General features: G+C 42.3%; 1 protein-coding gene across 1 annotated transcript in view; it reads left to right on the top strand.

Annotated features, from left to right (window-relative positions):
• SLC4A4 (solute carrier family 4 member 4) overlaps window positions 1-22,796 on the top strand; it is a 232,592-nt gene extending 209,796 nt beyond the window's left edge. Inside the window, exons 19-26 of the mRNA XM_077814349.1 lie at window positions 4,315-4,493; window positions 5,898-5,970; window positions 10,931-10,999; window positions 12,522-12,695; window positions 14,805-14,966; window positions 18,498-18,594; window positions 21,208-21,287; window positions 22,715-22,796. Of these exons, the coding sequence (XP_077670475.1) occupies window positions 4,315-4,493; window positions 5,898-5,970; window positions 10,931-10,999; window positions 12,522-12,695; window positions 14,805-14,966; window positions 18,498-18,594; window positions 21,208-21,251 (798 nt within the window). The 3' untranslated portion in view covers window positions 21,252-21,287; window positions 22,715-22,796. The remainder of the gene's footprint in view (window positions 1-4,314; window positions 4,494-5,897; window positions 5,971-10,930; window positions 11,000-12,521; window positions 12,696-14,804; window positions 14,967-18,497; window positions 18,595-21,207; window positions 21,288-22,714) is intronic.
• Window positions 22,797-23,009: the final 213 nt, after the last annotated feature.

Here is a 23,009-nt window from a genome sequence, read left to right as displayed (position 1 = left end):
GGGAAAGGTTTTTTTTGGTTTGATTTTTATTAAAAGATGGCCTTTGTTTGGGATCTGGATCAAGAAATGCTGGCTGACTGCTGAGATTGGCATAAAATATACCTCTGAACTCCTTATTTCTTTAGCAAGGTGAACATCAGTCTTAGTTCATCGTATTCCAGGCCATCCTTGTATTATTATTCTGCTCACAGCTTCCTAAAGGTTAAAGCCTTTCTTTAACCTTAATTAGAAGAACATAATAAAAAGAAAGTGAATATAGAGGCTAGGTGCAGCCATGAATTGTACAGTTTTCTGGAAGATCCACCAAATGGTAGAATCAGTGTCCATATGCTTATTCCCTCACCCTGTGCAGCTGGGTGGATTGTGAACTTCCTTTCCATAGCCTCCATTTCAGACAGTGTCTCTTCTCGCCAACCCGGCATTTATGCTGCTTCACAAATTTAGCCATTTTATTTCCATTAGGAGTAAGCCTCAGGGAGGCAGTGGATGACTGAAAACAGCATCCTTTTATTGGTGGTGTCCATCTCCTCCTCAGGACTAATGTCTCAGCAGTATTGGCCATTCAGGCTCCTTGGTTTCCTGTACATTTCCCTGTGAAATTGTTGTTTACCACTTAAATGATGACTAGCAGTGATGTGCTGTGGGTGAGTGGGGGCTGTCTCTCCTCGGAGCTCATTAAAATCCTCCCACCAAATCGAAGGGAAAGTTGGGGTAATCTCCCTGCCTCTGACAGAGACACTCATTCTGGCTACTGCTAGAGAGACATCCCTGGGTCTCATTCAAGTATCTCTGAAGAGCTAAATTTTCTCTCTTGCTTTTGACTAGATTGAACCTAATAGGCGGGTATTTAAAAAAAAAAAAAAAAAAAAACCTGCCGGGAAAGAATTCCTACCATCCCTCTCTGCAAAGTCGACACCTCCACGCCAATGTTAGTTCAGTTTATACAACCTGAACGCTCCTTTACTAGCAACGCACTGTCTGTTTTTTTCAGTAACAAAGTATAAACATTTGACCAAAGTGCTGTTTAATGTAAAAATGTGTTTCCTGCTTCCTTTGTTGTGGTTATGAGAACATGTTTTTGTTTAAATGGGGGTAAAAAATGAATGGATTTGTAGTCCCTCTCTGCTCCTCGGCAGCAAACGTGGCCCTGGTACACAAAATCTATTGGCAGGCGAAAGTGGGGACAGTTTTCGTGGGCGTGCCTTGTTACAATATTGGCAGCGCATCACTGGCTAGCAGACTGAATTGTGCTGGCCTATTAACCAAGGCAAAGTGGTACACGTAGTAGGAAAACAATGGACAGTATTCAGGTCTTGCCAGGTAGAACATCAGTCAGCAGGTCTGACTCACCTGTTACTGCTAAAAAACTCAAATTTAACAGATCTTAAAACCTCTAATCTTCAAAATATGAAATTTTATAGATCCTGTTCTTAAAAATGCTCCCTCCTTTCCTGTCTCACCCCTTATGATTCAGTGATTTGGAGTTTTTTTCTGTTCTCCTCTATTAATTGGTGGAAGGGGAGGGGTATAGTGTGTGTAGGATTCAAAAGGAGCCTTTTTAGTCTGAACTTGAGCAAATTATTGGCATACATAAAGAGCAAGCAATTTCCAAACTAATTTCATCAAGTTATCAGAAAAACGCATATTGAGATTTTAAAGGAGCCTGGAGAATTTGGACACCATCCTCCCTTTAAAATTAATTGACCCCCTAGATTGCTTTGAAAATCTCAACAACAGTACACAAATCTGGAGGTGGTTCATAAAAATAAAGTACCGTGGTGGCCATTTATGAAGTCAGCATTTTCCCACTGCAGTCACTAAAATCCTGCACTTGCTTCCTGTTCTAAGTACAGGATCTACGATACCACAGTGTGATAACTGTTGGTAAACATAGACTTTTGGCACTGTTTGGCTTTGATAACCCTTCTAGTTCAAGTGTGCTGTTAGGTAGACTTTAGTAAGTCATTACGCTCATACTTATTTCACAATAGGTTCTTAAAACTAATGTTAAGCTGGGGACTGGTTTTATTAAGGTTTTATTTATTACCCTGGGTTTCTAAAGGTTTGCGATGTCCAGGGTGTCACTTAAGCTAGCTGGGGGTGACTTTTCAGAAGAAGACACTGTCATGGTTGTTAATATCAGATGAAAGGATCTTTGCAAGGAGTAAGGGCTTGCATTATGTGGATGGGTGTATGGAATTTGTATTATGAATAACTGTCTCCTTCCTAAAGAACTACAGCCTGACTTTCAAAAGTGCTGAGCCTCCACAAATGGGCGTTGTAGATGCTTTGTAAATCAGACCACAAGAGCCCAAGAAGAAGAAAATGCATGTCATGTATTCAGCCAGAGGATGATTTGGGGCCTTCGTTTCTATGACGGATTTCCAAGTAACGAGTCATTTCATTTCTGCAGATATTTGTTCAACATTGCATTCACCTTCACGCTAATTGACGTTGTACTGAGGCTTTCCTGTAAATGTGTTCTCTGTGATAATGACTAGACCAGAGGTGGGCAAACTACAGCCCGCAGGACTGTCCTTGCCCGGTCCTTGAGCTCCCGACCGGGGAAGCTAGCCCCCGGCCCCTCCCCTGGTGTACCCCCTCTTCCGCAGCCTCAGCTCACCATGCCACCAGCGCTCTGGGCAGCCGGGCTGTGAGCTCCTACCAGGCAGTGCGGTGGCAGGGCTGGCTCTGGCTGGGCGGCGCGGCTGCCAGTCCTGCTGCTCTGAGCGGCATGGTAAGGGGGAGAGAGCAGGGGGGTTGGATAAGGGGCAGGAGGTCCTGGGGGACAGTCAGGGGACAGGGTTGGATTGGGTGAAGGTTCGGGGGGGGGTGGTCAGGGGATGGGGAACGGGGGGGGGTTGGATAGGCTTGGGAGTCCCAGGGGGCAGTCAGGGGTGGAGATTCTGTAGAGGGGGTGGTCAGGGGATGGGGAACGGGTGGGTTGGATAGGCATGGGAGTCCCGGGGGCCCTGTCAGGGCGTGGGGGTGTGGATAGAGGTTGGGACAGACAGGGAGCAGTGGGGGTTGGTTAGGGGGTGGGGTCCCTGGGGGACAGTCGGGGTGGGGGGTCCCAGGAGGGGGCGGTCAGGGGACAAGGAGCAGGGGTGGGTTGGATGGTTCGGGAGTTCTGAGGGGGGCAGTCAGGGGGCGGGAAGTGGGAGGGGTTGGATAGGGGGTGGGGGCCAGGCTGTTTGGGGAGGCACAGCCTTCCCTACCTGGTCCTCCATATAGTTTCGGAACCCTGATGTGGCCCTCAGACCAAAAAGTTTGTCCACCCCTGGACTAGACCCATACGCACAAGCAGGATATAAGTCTTGGCCTTCTGCTGTGTCTAGAGAAACGCCCTGTTGTAACTGGGTTTGAGGATAACCGCTAACTCTCCCTTGTAAACCACTGTCTTGCTTTTTAGGTAGTTGCACCATGCCCCCCCGCACTTTCTGAGTTCTCTTGTTGCCATAACAATCTCATGGGGTGCAAATGGACTGTTCTGTTTTCTAAGACTCTGCTGCAATTTTGTAGGGGTCTTGGACATGTGATTGATAAGAGCAGGATTTCTAAGGATGGGAAAGTGGACAATGTCATTACAGATAATTTTGCAGGAGTCTTGGGCATGTGATTTCCTTGTCAACACAATAGCTAATAAAGTAAGGGTCACAGTTAACTATAAAAATGGCACTGTACAATGGTGTGTTGGGGGGTTGTTTTTTAAAAGGGCCCATTACCAAGTGAAAGAATGGGCAGTCTAGAGCAGCGTTGAAATACCCTGCAAGATTATACCCAGGAAATACATATATTTTTAGTACTTGAATATAATATTGTTTGGATCGTTTAAATTCCTGCCAAGATTCAGTGTACATCCAGTCTAATTTTTGCCGCTTTCTGCAGCTGTTCTCAGCCCATAGCTTGATTTGACTAATACCCTTTGTATGGAGTTATTTTGCTGGTGGGTGGGCTTGAACTCCATCAATTTCACCCCTTCCCGCATATAGTATATATGCATGTTTTGTAAATACGGTGATCAATTAATTACTGGTGGACTTTCTGCAATTTTGATCTCTTCCGAAATTGCTCACAAGGCTGCCTACCCCCTTTATTTGTTAAGTCACCCACCACTGTAATATATACCTGTGTACAGCAGCTACATTGATAATTCAGCCTCTAAAGATCATCAGGTCATACTCTGCTAACATCTGATCAAGATGACTTGTGTGCCATTACCATCAATCTAGAACTATGAGAAGGTCCTGGTGTTCTCAAACATTTGATGATTAGCTGAATGCTATAACGTTTGTTGCCTGTGTCCCTCCACAGAAAGGTGCTGGCTATCATCTGGATTTGTTTTGGGTGGCTATTCTGATGATTATATGTTCCTTCATGGCCCTGCCCTGGTACGTTGCTGCTACTGTGATCTCCATTGCCCACATCGATAGCTTGAAGATGGAGACCGAGACCTCAGCACCTGGAGAACAGCCCAAGTTTCTGGGAGTGAGGTATGGCAAACCAAAAGTGGCCTTGTTTGCATGCAAAGATCAGTGTATGCTGTAAGTGATCTAGCACCAAACAGGACAAAGGCAGAGACACTCGGGAATAGATGTCAGATTTACAGCACATTTTCAACTCAGCTGAGATTTCCTTAGAACTCTTTTAGTCCTCATTTTTTTATTCACTTAGAAGTTTGTATTGAGTAGACCCTCTCCAGGGTTGTTTCCTAAAAGGGAAAAAAGTTGTCTTAAAACTTGCGTTTGTGTGGGAGTGAGAGAGAGAGAGACTGAAACTTTTAATAAGTTATATATTGTTTTTCACTGCGTTGGGAGTGAAATATGTAGGCTGAGATTTTTCAAAGCTGACTAGGAGACTTGGCCACAAAACGCCCAGAGGAGTGTGGCTAATTTTCCTAGTTAGCTTTGACAGCTGATCTGTAATAAGAGCTGGCTTTCTGAGGATGGGAAAGTGGACAATGTCATCACAGATAATTTTGTAATTGGAAATTAGACAGACAGACATGATCAAATACAGTCGCCAAAAAATTCAAACTTGGGGTGCCTAAAGCAACCAGCTCTACCTAATCGGGTAATTTAATGCAATATTTAGGTACCCAAACTGAGTGGTGTTAAGTGACTTCAGCAGGAGAGCTGTGCATCTGAAATTCAGGCCACTTACTTAGGTGCTTAAATGTGAATTTAGGTACCTAACTTTACATACTCGAAAATGTTTGCCAGTGTATTTTCAGACTTGCTGAGCAACCCTGGCTCCCTCTGAGGGCAATGAGAAGTGCAGATGCTCAGACTTCCACAGAAAGTCAGACCAATAGTGCATGACTTCCTTCTGTACTTGTGCTGACCAGCAAACAGAACTGTGGTTTCCTTCTTAGACGAGGATTCAAAATATGCCACCAACTAATGAGTCCATAGCAAATGATTTATCACTGATATGCATATAAGACAAATTGCCAATCACATACAAAGAATTTAGCCTGCCCATTTGATGGCTTGTGACATTACATTTTCAAACATGTTCCCCTAATATTGATCTGTAACATCCTACTGATTTGCCAGTCATGTGTTTGTTATTTAGCTATCTGAGTAAAAATGACACTCTGGGAATAGTCTCAATTTTCAAAGGAGCCAGATTTTCAAAGATGGGTGCAAACTGCTGTACCCACAAATCAGGCACTTGGAGAAACGTGCAAATACGTTTTTTTTTGCATTAGCAAACAGTGTGCATGTTCAACCTGTGCGCATGATGTTTCTGGCCATACCGTTGCCATCCACCTTTGAAAATCTGGCCTGAAAACCTAATCTTTAGAGTCTATGGTTTTTTTTGGAGAGTTGAACAGAGAATGAAACCTAGGAGAAAGCAGGAGCTAGACCGGTAACTGTCTGATTTGGTTTCAGGGAGCAGAGAGTCACTGGAGTCATTGTATTCATTCTCACTGGTGTGTCAGTCTTTATGGCTCCCATCTTGAAGGTAAATATGTTAAATTTCCCCCTTTTCTTTCTTCTTGGGACACTGAAAGATAAAGAAGCTGCCCACACTGCAATAACAGACTGTTCGTATGATAAGACTGTCATCATAGCAGTATGGAAAAGGAGATTAGGGAGAATTATTGATGTAGTTTTATAATTTAGTGAGAGCTTAAAATACATGATTTTTCCTCCTAAAAAGTTTATCTGTAGGTTGATACAGTGTTGCCAAGAAATTTCAAGGTTGTTTTTTTTTGTTTTCTTTTAATATAAGAGTTGCTTTAAATGTTTGTGTGCAGCACTGTTGTTCTACTTCATATGTTTCATGCATCTGCCACATACATGTGCTCATGCAAAATATACTGCAGACAAACTAGGAGAGCTTGTTGAAGCCATGCTGCAAGCATGGTTGATAGCACAATGTATTTGCTCCATGGAAGATACCAGTTTACAATGAATGTATAGTCTAGAAAAAGAAATTTGAAATTATGTAAGTGTATTTGTACAGCCATTTACATACTGCTTTGCATCACTGGCGTGGCACAAAAGTCAGAGTATACCACTGAATCTGGTCCTTGCACCTTGAGTCAATGGGAGGTGAAGGAACGGCAGGATTGTGGTATTGATTATCTCAGCTTGGGGGTGACAAAGAAAGTTTCAGATTGATTCCCTTTCCAAACTTCCCAGAGTGACTTCACTTTATAGTCTTGGAGGAGGCTGCCAGGTGAAGAATTAGGATTGTTTCTTCAGCATGTATCAGAGGGATGGATATGATGTGAGATGTGCTTTATGCATGCATCCAGGGCATCCACATATCGTATGTACCAGGAAATCAATGAGCATATCCGAAATAAGACAATCCTTTAGTTCATCCTGTTAGTACCGAGGAATCCAATTCTTGTAGTAGATGTTAGTTGCCATGAATAACTTTTCAGTGATCTCACGTATGAGTGTAGAGAATTTTACATTTGGCACCCAGCTCATGGTGTGTGTTTACGATTCAGAGTGTAGACATGACATAGATGATGAAGAGTATAAAGAATTCCTGGCAATCCATAAAGTTCAGCTGGTCTGAGCTAACAGAGCTACTCCATGGGTAAAATTCTGACCCCACTAAAGTCAATGGAGTTTTCTCACTGACTCCAGTAGGTCCTGGATTTAAGCCCATTAGGTCCAGTTGTCAGAGCACGCATCTGGTCCATGCTAGGTTCATAAAACTTGCTTTGCCTTTGAACAGAACAACCAAGAGAACTGAACTTCTAGGCTTTCTCCTCTTAAATCAGTAATATTTCCATCCCTCAGAAATACTGCCCACCTGAGCAGTATGCAAAGTGTGAGGATGATATAGAAATGCAATTTCTTAATCTCCTTGTTTTTCCTGATAGCCAGCCAATAGCATTCCACCCAGGCACTGATCAGCTCTGCCTCTGACTTCTTTCTTTAAAACTCATTCCCCTTGGGTTTTTGTCAGTTTGCTACAGCATAGATGTTTGCCTATTTTTCAAGATCGGGGATTTATTTGCATACAGCTTCATACATATATGTTACCATTAATACATCATTAGATCACAGAACAACACTAGGGAAGCTAGTTACACATCTCTGGTGCAGGAACTCTTCTATTTGCATATTAGACTTTTGTGGTGATGATTCTTTATTTATAGCATCCAAGATACAGGCAGTAATGGGGAACACGTCCCAGCCCTGCGGATTTAGAGTTTAAAGGCACAATCGAGGGCAATGCAGAACAGTAACATACATTATGCTATAGAAACAGCGGCAGGGGCCATAGTAATTGAATGATGCAACAGGTAAGTATTGTAAGGGAGAAGGCAAATGAGAGCTTTACATATATTAATCAGAGAGCAGTGTCATGGAAAGGCATGAGTGAGCAAAGGGGAAGATGTGACCCTGGGGTGGAGATGAGGGCAGGAATGTGGGGAGGGGCAGGTGGTACCAAGTGCCTTGAAGGGGAAGAGAAGAATCTTATCTTTTTTTTTAAATAATCAAAACTTTCCTATTCTAGATTTCAGTGGCTGGTTTTACAAGTAGTAAATTCCTCATCATGGTTCTTCTTAACTCTTCTCCTCCTCCCACCCCGTCTTTAATTTCATGCTTAGTTTGATGCATTTGGTTGTTACTTTGTGGCCTTTCCCTGCAGAAATCTGTTCCCTTCCCTTGCTGTGCTTTTTTATTTCTAAGCAAGGATTGCTCTGTTCACTGATCTATTTTACACACTTGCCTGAAGGACGCGTATGGGGTAAAGTCTGTGGGATAGAGCTGTATGATTCCCATTAAGGTCAGTAGGAGTTACTTGGCAAAATTCCAGAACCTTTAACAAAACTCAGCAGTGGATTCTGCTCTTGTAAGAACTGCCTCGTGGAATGCCTTGTCAAACCTACACACCTTATGATGCCAACAGTAAACTGAATACTAACAAGCCCAAATTCAATAAAACAGTCAGTGAAATGAATAACTGCAGGTTTGGGGGTTTTTTTATGTCCCTGATTCTTCCACTCAGTAACTGCAGTTCTGAGTTCCTGCTAAGAGAATGATAAGCAGTTTCCTATAAATACATTTTTTTTCTTTAGTTGGCCAGCAACAGGTTTGCTTTGAGTCTGTCAGCTAGCAGTCCCTTCCCTTCCCAGAGAATACATTGCCAGCATGAAATCTTCCAGAACTAAAGCACTGTACTTTTCCTACACAACTGGATTAGGTTAAGCATGATACTGTACCTTGACTTCACTGAGGAGCGAGTTACGTGTTTGTTTATCCTGCAACAGTGCAATGATACTCAAATACTTTTTATTTAAAAAAAAAAAGAGAGAGCGAGAGAAACAGCACAGAAAAACTTAAGAGCTGAACTAAGATCTCCACAAACTTTCGACCCATCTTGCTTCAGGAGACATTGTCTTGTCTGATCCCTCGGACGCCGCAGTAATGCAAACAACATAAAGTGAGACATTTTTTTTCTTTCCTACAGCGCGCTGTCAGAAGGTTGTGGCAAGCAAGCTGCAGGAAAATCATTTAGCTTTTAAAACGGAATATAAATGAGTCCCACTCAGTGAAGCAAGTGCTGCAAACAAAGCCACAACAAGGATTAATGTACAGCAGAGAGACTTGCAGAAGCTGGTGGGGAATTGAGGCACAGTTGAGAAATGGGCAGCACATCCTCATTAAGGCCTTGATCTTGCACAAACGTATGCATGCTTAACTTCAGGCGCATGCTTAACTTAGGCCCATTGCCGTCAGCACAGCTATTTTTCTTTTCAAAGTTAAATGTGTGCATAAGTGTTTGCAGGATCCAGGCCTGAAGAAGTACTTGTATGCCACTGTGTTTATAACCTAGCAAAGGGTGAGTAATCACGTAGTGGGAATACAATAAAAAGTTCTGTTGTCCTGCTCAAAACTTGTGCATTAAAGATGTTAAAGAAATGCGTCACTCAAAAGAAAAATGGAATGTACTCTTAGTTCAGTGATGAAGTGAGCCGTAGCTCACGAAAGCTTAGGCTCAGATAAATTGGTTAGTCTCTAAGGTGCCAGAAGTCCTCCTTTTTTTTTTTTGAAGTTCAGAGAGGCATTGGATGCGCAGTGCCTGCCCTGCAGTGGTGGTTGCGAGTCATTACACTGACTGCTTTTCTCACCGCAGGGGGACTGATGCAGGAACTGCTCTTTTGCTTGGTGTCAAAAAAGTTATATTAAGGATTTCAAGGCCATCTTGTATTTGGACCATCGTCTGATATTTTGATTGACAACATGTCATGTTTATTACAAATAACTTTGCTGCTCAGCTGAGGGACTCTTTCATTTTTGGCAAGCTGGGCGGTTATTTTGCTGCTGATAAAGGCTTTTTGTCTGCAGCTGGAGTGCCAGATTTAAAAAAAAAAACAATTTCCCATGCACAGCCATCTGTTGCACAGTGTGGTTCAGTGCTTTGAAACAGCTTCCATCCCATGCTAGGGGGATTGCGTTCAATGGGGGGTGAAGTGATCCCTATGTATCACCTGCCTGGGAAGAGTATTGAGTTTGTACTAATCAATGAATATTTATAAAGCACTTTGAGACCTTTCGATTAAAGGTAGAGCCTGACCAAGCAGCTGGGCTGGGAACTTGGCAGATGCAGGGCAGGTTGAAATAGCCTATATTGCAGGGAGCGGGATAGCTACAAAGGTGGCTCCTCTAGCATTGATCCCTCCAAGCCATGCAGAGGGACCCACTCCCTGTCTGGCTCCCCAGCATCCAGCCTAAACATTACCCATTCCGTTGCAAAGGGGCCTGTTGTGTCGGGTGGGCTGGGCTTGCCACTTATGTGAGTGCAAAGTGGTGGTGGTGTTTGGAAGGCAGGTTTGGCAAGTGAGATGATGACTCACAATTGTTAGCCCGTGAGTAGTTATGAATTAACATGGGTCAAGGATTGGACGAAGAATAAGAGGGTTGGTTCACATCATTATCTAATCTCTGGTTTGGAACTCTTATGAGAACAACCTTTCTTTCCAGAGACTGGCAATATGATGGGAATATAGTCTCTTTCCTTTTGGGAGGCAGCATTTCTGCATTCAGTCTTATTCAAAACCAACAAGTGCAGAGACACAGGCTCATTTTACAACTTTTTAAAAACTTTTAACCTTATTGGAACATGTTTCCCACCCCCTGACTCTGCCTCCTGGTTGGGCCGGCTTCACTTCCCTTCTCTGCTGGGCAGATTTTTGTGTTGTATGAGCCCTGTTCTCTCCCAGTGTAATTACATCTGCCCTTTAGCTATTTATTTTTAACACAACAAGTGCTCTCCCGTTCACTAAAATACAGTATAAAACTTGCTAATTTCTATGACTTGGCATTACTCATATGCGTATGAAGTTCAGGGTTAGCACAGGATATGAATTCTGTTACTCTCTCTGTACCAACTAGATGACTGATTGAGGTTATTCACTGTAGTTTTTTCACCACTCTTTTCCTTCCCCTAGTTTATTCCTATGCCTGTGCTCTATGGAGTGTTCCTCTACATGGGTGTCGCTTCCCTTAATGGAGTGCAGGTAAGTTCCCATAGCAACCAAACCACTCTGATATTTAAGGGTAGATTCTTTAAAGGACCTTGTCAAGAGGATGGCAATCATTAACCATTGCTCTTGTTTTAACTACTCACCCTTTCCCTCCTCCTCCACCTCATTTTCATTCCAAAGGCTCTTACCAAGGCTTCACAAATATTGTGTTGTAGATGATATCAAATAAAAGCAACCTTTCCACAGGAGAGCACCAGTTCCGGCCTTCTGAGCCGTGGCAATGCCACAAGAAGCAATTGTAACCTTTTAAGTGTGTTCTCCGAGCGTGATTTAAAACCATCTCTCTGGCCACTTACTGACAAATACTGAGAACAGTGCTTGTTCACTTGCCGTAGTCCTGCTTCTTAGATGGCTCGGGCCTGTAACTGGGCCTGCTGCTTTGCATTAGAGAATCAAGTTAACAGGATTTATTGAGGTGGTATTATTCTCCAGCATGAACTGGTGGGAATAACTGAGCAAAGCCGAACGCCCTTTCTTTGTTATTGAGGAAATGTTACGTAAGGGAGCCTTTCTCCCAGGGCAGCCACTTTAATTGGCATTAGGAAGCTGGAAGTGGTTTTGTTACTTTCTATCACCTGCTAATTGCAAACTTCTTTTCCACTTAGCAGTATTTTAATGGGAAAAGACTACATGTTCTGTGGATGCCATCAGAATTTATTTTAAAAATGGCCCTGTCTTTCACCCCCTAGATTAAGATGAATCTGCCAGAAGTGGGCAAGAGGCCAGTGCTCTGGCAAGGGACAAGCAGTCAATTGTAATATTCACTACCCCTGGTTCTTCCAAGCAGAATTTCTCAGTGCTCTGGCCCAGGTGACCAGTGTGCTACAAAATGTTTGTTTTTCAGCTGTCCAAGGACAACTTCTGAGTGATAGGAAATCCTGGCTGGGGATTCGCTCCAACCTGTCTCTTCCAGTAGGGCTAGAGGCACTTCCCCTCTTACCAACTCCTCAGTCTGGTTTGTTTTTGACAGAGTCAGGTCCTCAGCTGCTGGCAATCGATGCCATTCCTATAGAACTATACCCTTTGCACCAGCTAAGGATCTTGCACTGGGGCTCTCATGTTATACACTGTCCAACATTTCCAAACCTAATGTTAGGCACCTAAATCCATATTTAGGCACCTTAATGTAACTGGCTTGACTTTGAGAAGTGCTGGGCAACCACAAATCCCATTGAAATCCATGGGAGCTACCGGTTTTTAGCACCTTTGAAAATCAAGTAAATCCATATTTAGGCAGCTAAATAGAAATTAAGAGCCTAACTTTAGGCACCCAGGTTTAAAAATTTTGCCCATTGTGCAGAACATAAAGGTTACTTAAAAGGGAAAGAACTCAGCCACAGGGGGCAAGGGTGTTTGGTTGTGTGTTGTTTTTGCAAGAAGAGCAGGTCACCATTGGTTCACAAATTAAGGGCCAACAATGCTTTATCACTCCTTTTTGTGTATCAGCTACTCTGACTATTGTATTATTTAATTTTTTCTTCCCTCTCCTGCTCAGTTCATGGATCGTCTGAAGCTGCTTCTGATGCCTCTGAAACATCAGCCTGACTTCATTTATCTGCGTCACGTCCCGCTGCGCCGGGTCCACCTGTTCACTTTCCTGCAGGTGGTGTGTCTGGCCCTCCTCTGGATCCTCAAGTCAACTGTGGCTGCTATAATATTCCCAGTCATGGTAAGTGGAGCGGTCGAGTTTCTTCTTCATTTCAGGCTCCCTGTACTTAAACCACCCCACAAAACACATTACAGCACTAAGCTGCTAGACACTTAGCAAAGAACTTTTGTCATTCCATCCATCACACTGATACAAGATTACAAGGGGAATGCTCTCCGCGGCCTCTACTCTTTGTGTTAGTGGCTGCTTTTTCGCAAATCCTTTTGGGGAAAATGAGTCCATAAAGTTAATTTTTTTTCCCAGGAAACCACAATTAATTTTGACCCATTTTTGTTGCCACAGTCAGATTTCCCACACCCTCCCTCTGAGCTATGTCCACATGTAAGACATGCATTGTTTTCCCTTGATAGTTCACATTAAATACTGCACAGAAGCCTTCTTCCGTGCTTCTCAATAACACAAACTGACAAAAGCAAAGGAATTTGAGGGCAGAGCTGTCCTCCGTGTCCTTTGCTTGTGTGCTGCTGTAACTCAGGATGGGGAAATTTAGAAAGTTAATTGGCTAAATCAGGAATGAGAAGTCGGCTTTTCTTGGAACTGTATGTCATAAAAATTAACAGTGGTTCATTTACTCATTCCATCTTTGGGGAAGTGTTTTTTGTTTTTCAATATTACATCAGATTCATTCTAAAATGTTGAGTAAATGTTTAAGGACACATTATTCACCCAATATATCATTGTGTAAACGTATACGGCTATTATATGGTATTTTACTCATAGAAAAGAACCTAGTGCACCTGGTAACACCACAGACCAGAAACCCCAACACTCCCACACTTTGGGGGAATTCAAATGCACGCTTTGCAGCAGTTTCCCTCTTTTATAATGGGTCAGAGCAAATCCCCAAACCTGAAGACAAGACACACCTACACAAACACATGATCCTTGGAAGAGCTTGGCTGCAAAACCAAACAGCACAGCTCAGGCCCTTCTCTATTATGTGTTTTCTCTTTGGTATAACTAGAACCCTTGGAGGTGAGGGTTTCATTCCAAACCTACTGTGACCGAAACAATACCTCCATTAATCTATACTCCGTAGAGTCTAGCCTCCAGCTTAAAGACAGTTCAGATTTCAGCTAGGCTCATGCCGGATGGCTCGTCATGAAACCGGGGCTAAACTTACCTTATTTCAGGCTTAATTAATAGGTGAGTCAAAGCCAACTGTAGTTGCACAATGTATGGTTTATCTAAAAAAGGGAGAGGGAGAGAGAGAGAAACAGAGAAAAAAATAAAGGGACGTGTTTACTCTTCTGTTGATGCTATTAACTGCATCAGCGTTGTTCCTTCTAAGAACATTCACTGTGGTTCCACTGTGGAAACATTCCTATGTAGAAAGATACCTTTAAAATCAATATATCTGGTCTGCTGGCATATTAAGAGCCATATCTTTACAAAACAGTAAAAACATTTAGCAAAGGCATCTGAGAGAGACTGAGCTGGATTCTCTTCCTCGTGTGCACAATAAGCAGAGATCTGAATGGACTCCAGTTACAGACCCCCGGTTTGTTACACCTGTGCAAACCCCTGAAAGGCAGTGGGGCTGCACAGGGGTAACTGAGAGCCTGGCTTGGCCTGCAGAACTTCAGTTGCTGGTGGTGATTCACAAGAAGGCAAGAACCCAGCTAGACTTTTAGTTCCCAAGTTGAGTTTGAAGAACTGGCAGCTAGAGAGATCAACCCTGTTTACTTGTAACCTAAGCACCTTTTAATACAGAAATAACTGTAACACAGTAACCATGGAACCACTCAATGCCATCTTTTCCAAAGTCATTTTTCAGGGTAGAATTGTAACTTACCTGTGACATGTTATAGTGTAAACCTGTATATTGTTCCTGTTTACACTGACTTGTGGTCACCTAAGACATTGAAACCTGGAGTCCAAATCAGCTACAGGGTTTAGATGTCCAACCTGACGTGAGCTATTCCAGTAGCCTATCAGATTTCCGACGTGTTAATTTGCAGACAGCACTGAGGCATCCGGGGAGAAGAACAGTGTCAGATTGAATACACACAGAGTAAAGCCAATATCCCTGACTAAAGGTAATGTGCTGCGTGAGTAAGGGGAATGGTAACATTTAAATACGGGAATGCTGAATTTCTGTCCCACCAGATCCTCGCACTTGTGGCGGTCAGAAAAGCCATGGACTACCTCTTCTCCCAGCATGACCTCAGTTTCCTTGACGACGTCATTCCAGAAAAGGACAAGAAGAAGAAAGAGGATGAGAAGAAGAAGAAAAAGAAGAAGGGCAGTTTGGATAGTGACAATGACGATGTAAGGAGCTTCCTGCAATTGTAAAGTAATAAACTCTAGCTTGTTAATACTGGGTGTCCCTAGGTGCACTCCCTCCTCATGGCTGGGTGCAGTGGCGACTCCTCCCTGCCTAGTTTGACTCACTCTCAGCATGATCTTTACCTGCTGCAGGCACCTGGCCCTGAGCATGTCATCTTTCAGATGTCCCTAACCTTCGCTGGTGGCGCTTTCATTTCCGAGAACGAAGAGTCACGCTTCCACATGCATATTCTACTCCGTGTCTATTGAAATGTTATGTGTTCTGAGTGCTCTGTCTTCCCCCAGTCTGTTTACGCCCTGACTCTCTTTCACTTTTGTTTTGCTCTTTAGGATGTACGTGCTCTGGGCAACCAGCTCCACTACCAGTGAAAATAACACACTTGTTTGGAGTATTCCATGGCTCTTTAATTAATTAATTCAATTTTTAAAAGCACACAAAGATGTGACTTGCTTAGTCACATTCTGCAAGGTCTTTTGTTTGTGGTTGGTAATCCTGGCTTGAAAATTGAGAGAGGATAAGTGGCTGTCTAGAGTGTGATTTACTCGGAGCTCTAATCTCTGATTGTCGTGTGCATTAAAATAATGAAGCATAGCTGCAAATGTTGCTCTTAAGCGCTGTGACCAGATCCATGTGCCTTAGAATACTTCAGTTGTTTTTTTTGTTCCATATGCACTTAAACAAAAATATTGTCCTTGTGCCTTTAAAGCATTTCCCTACCAAGGCTTAATTTGAGGTCACATGTCTATTAAATCACTCTCTCTTTCTGGGGGAGTTGGCTCTCTTTACCCCCAGCTGAATGACAATGGGGCTTTAACTACTTCAGCACAATGATGCGAAGAGTTTCGGCTGGTGTTAGTGGAGTTACTTCTTCCTATGCTCTGTGAAGAGCCTGACTACTGTGGCTGGGAGCAGAAGGATGCTCCCTTGAAGAGGAATGCTGCCATTCCTCCTAGGGGAAGAAAGAGGTGAAAAAATGGCACAAGTTGCACATTCAATCTAGAAATTCCATGCAGGTACTTGTACAGTGCACCCCATTATCCTACCAGTCAGCCCGTAGGACACAAGTTTCAAAGCTTCTTCTAGGATCCATAATCAGTTGATCCATTGGACCAGCCCATGTCATACAGCTGCTAAGAATATTCCCAGAAGGTCCTACATTGCCCCCAGGCCCAACAACATTCCCTATACAGCACGGGAGCTGGACACATTGTGCCTGATTAAAAGGAAATTACTGGATTGACTTCTAACACTTTCAAAGATTATAGCAATACACCTGCGTGCAGGGTGGTTGTGATGGTTGTGTATCTAGTTATTGACATTTACAGTATTTGGTTGTATGGGAGGCTGGCTTACATAACATTCCTTTTAGTTAACATTTCTTAGGACATTTTTTCAGCACTCATTGCAACTGGATTCCTGCAGATAGTATGTGGTGGTGTATTTTTTCTTTTATTTATACACCTGCCCTTGGGAGATGGCACAAGGCAGGTTATGTATAACGTATCAGTGAACTGGTGTTCAAAGATGACATTTTAGGGCATATATAATATACATGGCCTTAGAGAGAATGAACGAGGCAAGACCTGATGAGTTCTAAGTCAGGATTTGTTAGCAATTAGGTGCAGAGGCGGGAACAGCTCAAAGCACATGCAGGTATCCCATCCCTGGTTCCCTAGCCTACACCTTCAGAAATGTCTAGTGATTTTTGGGTGCCCATCATGAGACACCTTCAAGGCGTGCCAGAAGCGGAGCATGTTCTGAATGTCAGACCTCATGAAAGTGTTTCAAGTTGGGCTCCCAAACATTACTAGTAACTCTTAAAAAATTTTGGGCCACTATGTTTAGATCAGGATTCACATTTAGTAACCTTGTCAGAGCTGCCAAATGCTGAAGATGCAAAACCTTTAATGCTTTTCTTTTTTTGCATATTGAGATTTGAGATCTCTGTTCTTGCAGATGGTAATGTATAAAGAAGAACCTCTAGTGTCAGCATTTTCATCACATTTATTATATTCGTTTGCCTGGAAACTGTGTTTTGTTGGAGGGGGCTATCGGGTAATTTGCGATGGCTTCACTACCTCTCTGGACGTTTGCTGTTAAACCATCCCTGAAGCTCACAAAAATATTTCTGAAGAGCAAATGTTTTGCCTTTGAAATGTACCAGATTCCCACTGGAAACGTTTGTAAAATTCCCAACAATCAGTGCAGATACCACAAGACCTCTGTACAAGGTATTCCTACCCAACCTTTCAAATGGCATACCGTGCCGGGTCCGTCAATGCAGGACCTATATCTTTTCAGCAACAATGTCTAAACATTTCTAGCAAAGTGCAACTTAATATTAATTGCTTTCCCAGGTGCTGGTATGCCCTTCCTCGGTTATGAGAAAGTGTTTATTTAAATGGGTAACCACGGCTTTTAACTTATAAGCATGTTCTTTAAGTTCCACTGAAGTCAATGGGACTTAAGCATGTGCTTAAGCGTTTGCCTGAAAGGCAATCCAAATTAATAGAGTCTAGCCCTTCCTGTCGGTACACAATTCCTGGAACATGGTGTTTATCAGTTGCTAAGGGTCTGGGCCAAAGCCCATTAAGGGCCCTCAGGGAGAAAACATGGGGGACTTACTTGCTAAAGTACTGGCAACCCCTGTCTGAACTGAAAATACCTCAGAGTGCTGCCTGATGGTGCTAATTGCTTCGTCATGGTTCTGTTGGATTATAAAAGCCTTTAAAATGGAGAAAAGGAGGACTTGTGGCACCTTAGAGACTAACACATTTATTTGAGCCTAAGCTTTCGTGAGCTACAGCTCATATCCGATGAAGTGAGCTGTAGCTCACGAAAGCTCATGCTCAAATAAATGTGTTAGCCTCTAAGGTGCCACAAGTCCTCCTTTTCTTTTTGCAGATACAGACTAACAAGGCTGCTACTCTGAAACCTGTCTTAAATGGAGAGTGGAAATAGGGAACTAAATTAAATATAACTTGAATTTTAATTGGGACTGGTCATTTTTTTGAAGGTGGGGATAAAAAAGCCCACCTGACAGGATGCAGTGGGACTCTGCCAATCTCAGTTATAGAAACTTCAGAGGAAAAGAAACACCCCTGAGCTATTTCAGAAAGAAATGGCAGCCGAGGGATACTTCAGATGGGTTTTCACACACCTCAAGAATGCAGCATGCGTCTGTATGTTCCATTCAGCTTGGGGCAGTTGCCCCTCTGGCATCTTTGAGCTGGACACAGGGCAGAGTTTAAATTGGGGACAAGGGGAGTGGCAGAAGGTGAAAAGCTCCACTGTGTGTCTTTAATCTGTCTTGCTTTTGTAGTAAGGGAAGGGGAAGTATGGTGTGATGGGGATGCTGAGTGCCTGGAAACAACTGAGGTGGACGATCCTTTTTCCCTTTCTCACTCCTCTCCGCCAGTGGCTGTGTGAAGGATGAATTTAATATGTGGGGGACGCTAAGAGAGAGAGAGCAGTGGCAATATTCTAAGACCTTTTGCACGTTTCTTTCACAGTCTGACTGCCCCTACTCAGAAAATGTCCCAAGTATTAAAATTCCAATGGACATCATGGAACAGGAACCTTTCCTAAGTGATAGCAAACCTTCCGACAGTGAGTAGAACTAACCTCTTGCATGCCTGCTTGAGTGTGACTTGCACTGCCAAAAAGATACACACAAATATGCACATACGGATTGAATTTAAAAAAAAAATCTGTCCTATCCCTTAGAAGTTTTCTCTTCTCCTTTTTTAAAACAATTTCCAGGCCTCTAGTTTTTTGGGGGAGGTTTGTTTTTTTCTTTTTCTTTTTACAAGTTTTGTGTTATCCTTCTTGGTGCCTCCACCTTAACTGCCTCTACTCAGCTACTAACAGGTCTCTCGCTAGCTCTCTCTCTCTCTCTCTAACCCTCTAAATCATCCAGTCCATTTCTGCCTGTTGTTGTGTGTGTCTTGGTGTGGTATCTACTTGGTTTCTCTCCCTTGCTGTTAATGTTCTGGATTGCAGCGGGTAGAAACAGCACCACTGTCCATTACTGTTTTGTTTCCTTAGGTCCCCAAAAATCAGCACTTAACAAATTAGGCCTGTCATTGATCTTCTTAAATCATTTAATTGACAAGGTGGTGATCATTTAAACCATGCAGCATTAACATATTTGCCTTCTTAGGTGACTTGCGTTTGTGTTACATCTGTTCCTTCTCTTTTGGTTTTTTTATTCTAATATCCATGATTGATTGTATTTTTTCCCCATTTTTAACCTTTATTTATAGCCAGTCGCATTTTCTAGTGTTATAATGTGTTTGATAAACCTGGAATTTCAGATTAATTGCCATGAGTTATCTTGGGGTGTTTGTCAGCTTTTTAAAATGACAAGCAGCAGACGAAAACGCTGTTTGGGAATAATGGAATTGGAGGGGAAACACAAATTATTGTATCAAAACAATTATTGAGATGCTGGCAACCATTTAAGGGTCAAATAGTGAATTAACTTTGGCTTTATTTATGTTCTCTGTTGATGAAAGCTTATGGCTGCATTGTACTGCAATTTGAAATTTCATAGCTATCCAATTTCCTTTTTGTTGAAAAGGAATCCTGTCAATGTATAGGCCCAGAGGGTATCATTTTAAAAAGTGAACAAGTGACTTAGGCTATGTCTACACTATAATCTTAAATTGGCCCATTGATTGTAATCAATGGGATGTAGGTGCTTTTGAAAATTGTACCTATAATAGTATATGTGTGTGTGTGTGTGTGAGAGAGAGAGACAGAGAAACCTTGATATGTATAGAAATCCAAATACAACAACATTATTGTGATCATGAGAACCAAAAAGTGATGCAGACAACTCTTGTTTCACTGACCAAATGGACTGAAATGCTAAAAATTAAGAGTTTCACAACTTACTCCATCTGAATAATTTAAAGTGGTGTTAATGTGACAGGCAAAAGCATTTTTCAAATATGATTTTTATTTGGACATTGCCCCAGTACTGTAGATGTAAAATCTGATTCAGCCTCCCTGCTGATCAGATACATGAGAAAAATAAATCACCTAATATGGTGAACTGCACAGAATTGCAGGAGGGTGGCTTATCATGGCTCTCAGCTGAATGATCCCACTTTGACCCCCTTTGCAATGTCCGTGCATGTAAAAAAATAATGTAATCTCTCACTAGCATAATGCTGTATTACTATAGTTCAGGGTCTGTTGATATCTTCATAACAAATCAATTTATCAGAGCACTTCCCACTCCAGTGGTGAATTGCTAAAACTTAAAGTAGCTTGAATAAATACTTTAGATGTATTTTTACATTTTGAAAAATACTGATTGAATCTTTTTGATTTAGAGGCAAGGCAAAAATTATAATGGAGGGTTTTCTTGCTCTTGAGAGAGTAGCTGGAATCTGTCTGCACTGTGGTATCATCCTGTGAAAGGCTTTGTTCCAAAGTATAATACAAATAATACTTAGAACTTCTGCAGCATGTTCACAAATATTTAATTCATCCAGAAGGATGAGGTTCATCAGTTTTCACCACACACACACAAACCAACAAATAATTATTTCCATTGATAACTGAAATTTGCAGCTAGGCGATGTAAGGAAAATGCTGCTTGAGAACTTAGTTTGCTTTAAGGATATTTACTCTGTACACTTTGACAGGGGATGTTGACAACTTGCGTCTTAACAGTTACAAAGCTTTAATTTTTTTCCACCTTCATGTTTGCGGTCATTAAATTATTCTGACCCTCCTATAATTTTCCACGAAAAGAAATCAATAAAAGTTGGGGAGAAAAACTGTAAAATCCACATTATTATGAAAATTGAATTCTGCAGCCCTAACTACACCACCCTCCGGTTAAGTATGGAGTGAGTTTTCATGCTATATTTGGTTGGTCAGAACGTTAGAGGTGAAATTTCAAACCGTGCTGGGCCAATGAAATACACATGTAGTGGTATTGGATGTCTACCTCTTTACATGCACAGAGGCAAGTTTTGGTTGCAGTTTAAGTGACAATGTTTGAAAATTAGTGTTTTGGGTCCCACTGATGGCAGAGGTTTTCCCCCTCGAATTGACTGTGTGTTAGCTTGATTCAGCTGATGTCTTCCATGCTTTTTAGGAATCTGTGAAATTCCATGGTTTAATATTTGGGGACTTGCTAGAGGGGGAACGTCATATTTATAATGGCTGAATGCTGTGACAAAAGACTTTTTTTTTCTTAAACAGGAGAAAAATCACCAACATTCCTTGAACGCCATACATCGTGCTGATAAAATTCCTTTCCTTCAGTCACACACACTGCCAAGGTAGGTGCTTCTTCAGCATGGTCTCATGAGATGTACTGTATGCTCAGTAAATACAATGGAGGTGTGGCTCTCATGAGGTATATGATAGATCCAGGCTGAAAGGGAGGCTCACTTCGTAGTAGGGCAAAAAAAATAAAAATCTGTGTGGGGTTCAATCCAGTTCCCATTCACTTAATTGTATCAGGACACATAAATAATAACAGCTGAGTTGCTATAGCTTAGCAGAGGGACCTTGAGGAACTTGTCATTACCCTGAAACAACTGTTGCCGCAAAAGTAGTCTCATTGACAGATAGGATTTTCTTTAAATTTTAGAATTGTGTCTCGAGCCAGACTGTGTACCAGTAAGGAATTATGCCAGACCACCGTAAGAAAGTTGAGATACTTGCTGCTGTTTAACTGCATCTATCTCCATGGGTGCTCATGCCTAGTAGGCGCAGACATCTGGGAAATGGTGATGCCTCTCCTTCGTATCTTTGAGAGCACTCTCCAGAACAGGAGGAGGGTGGCCCAAGCAGTACTGCCTAACATTCCTCCCTCCCAAACACCTTCACTAGCAATGGAGCCACCTGCTGTAGTGAGGTTGCTCCAGGATTGGGTTTCAGGGGAGTGAGGTGGTCACAAGCACTTTACACAGGTGCTATGAGCGCAGCAGCAGATTGTGGGATAGCCCATGAAGAAATAGTCTGTAACATGAGTTTCATATGCCCCAATTCAGCCAGGTACTTACACACATGCTGCAGTTTAAGGAGTATGTACTTGACCAAACTCGGGCCACAGACAGGTTTCCAAGATGAAAAAAATCCTGTCCACACCAGAGTGGGAACTGTGATTAAAAACTCTTAACCATCACCCTCTTTAAACATGGCTGCAGTAGCATGGTTCTGAGCCCAGTGCTGCTGGTGAGAGATTTTGTCCAAGAATTCCCAAAGATTAGCAAGTGATCTCTTTATGTTGTTAAAATAAAAGGCTGCTGCATGACATGATGGGTCTCGTATATTTAATTTCATTACACACCTATCTCTAATTATTCAGTGCAGGAGAATTGTTAGCTTCTTGCAGGATCAAGCCCCCAAGTTGGATTGTGCTAGGAATACATACCACAGACCGCAGCCACCACTGAATATTTGAGCTGTTGAATAGACATAATACAATATTCAGAAATGTAGTCCTCTGAATTCAGTGAGACTTGAATATTCATCCCCTAGACTAACAACATTTTACTTCTTACTGGCCAAATAATGCTTAAGCTTCCCCAATGAAAGTTAAGGTTTTCTCATGTGACTTGTCAATAGTTTGCATGCACTAATAATGCAGCAGTGGTATTCTGTAATGAAGGAGTTGGGGAGAAATCACTTGACCCTTTCAGAATGCACTAGAAACAAATTCAGTCCATATGTTTTTACCTTGTTTTCTTTTTGCATTCAGCCCTCCACGAACTCCAGTGAAAGTTGTGCCTCAAATTAGAATAGAACTTGAGCCTGAAGACAATGGTTATTTCTGGAGGAGCAGGGGAACAGAAACTACTTTGTAACCTTTTTTGTTTGTTCAATTTTTTTTTGTCACCAGCCAAATATTAAAATGCTCTCTGCTGCATAGGTAAATCTGAAACACACTATACCTTGCCTTCTATCACTCAGACACACACACATCTCTCATTTTTTTAAGCAGAGGGCAGACGTATTAAGGATATATTATAAATACCTTTGTGAAATGTCAGAGG

Source organism: Eretmochelys imbricata, chromosome 4 (assembly GCF_965152235.1).
Source record: "Eretmochelys imbricata isolate rEreImb1 chromosome 4, rEreImb1.hap1, whole genome shotgun sequence".
Lineage (NCBI taxonomy): Eukaryota > Metazoa > Chordata > Testudines > Cheloniidae > Eretmochelys > Eretmochelys imbricata.
This window is presented reverse-complemented; position numbering and strand designations above follow the sequence as displayed.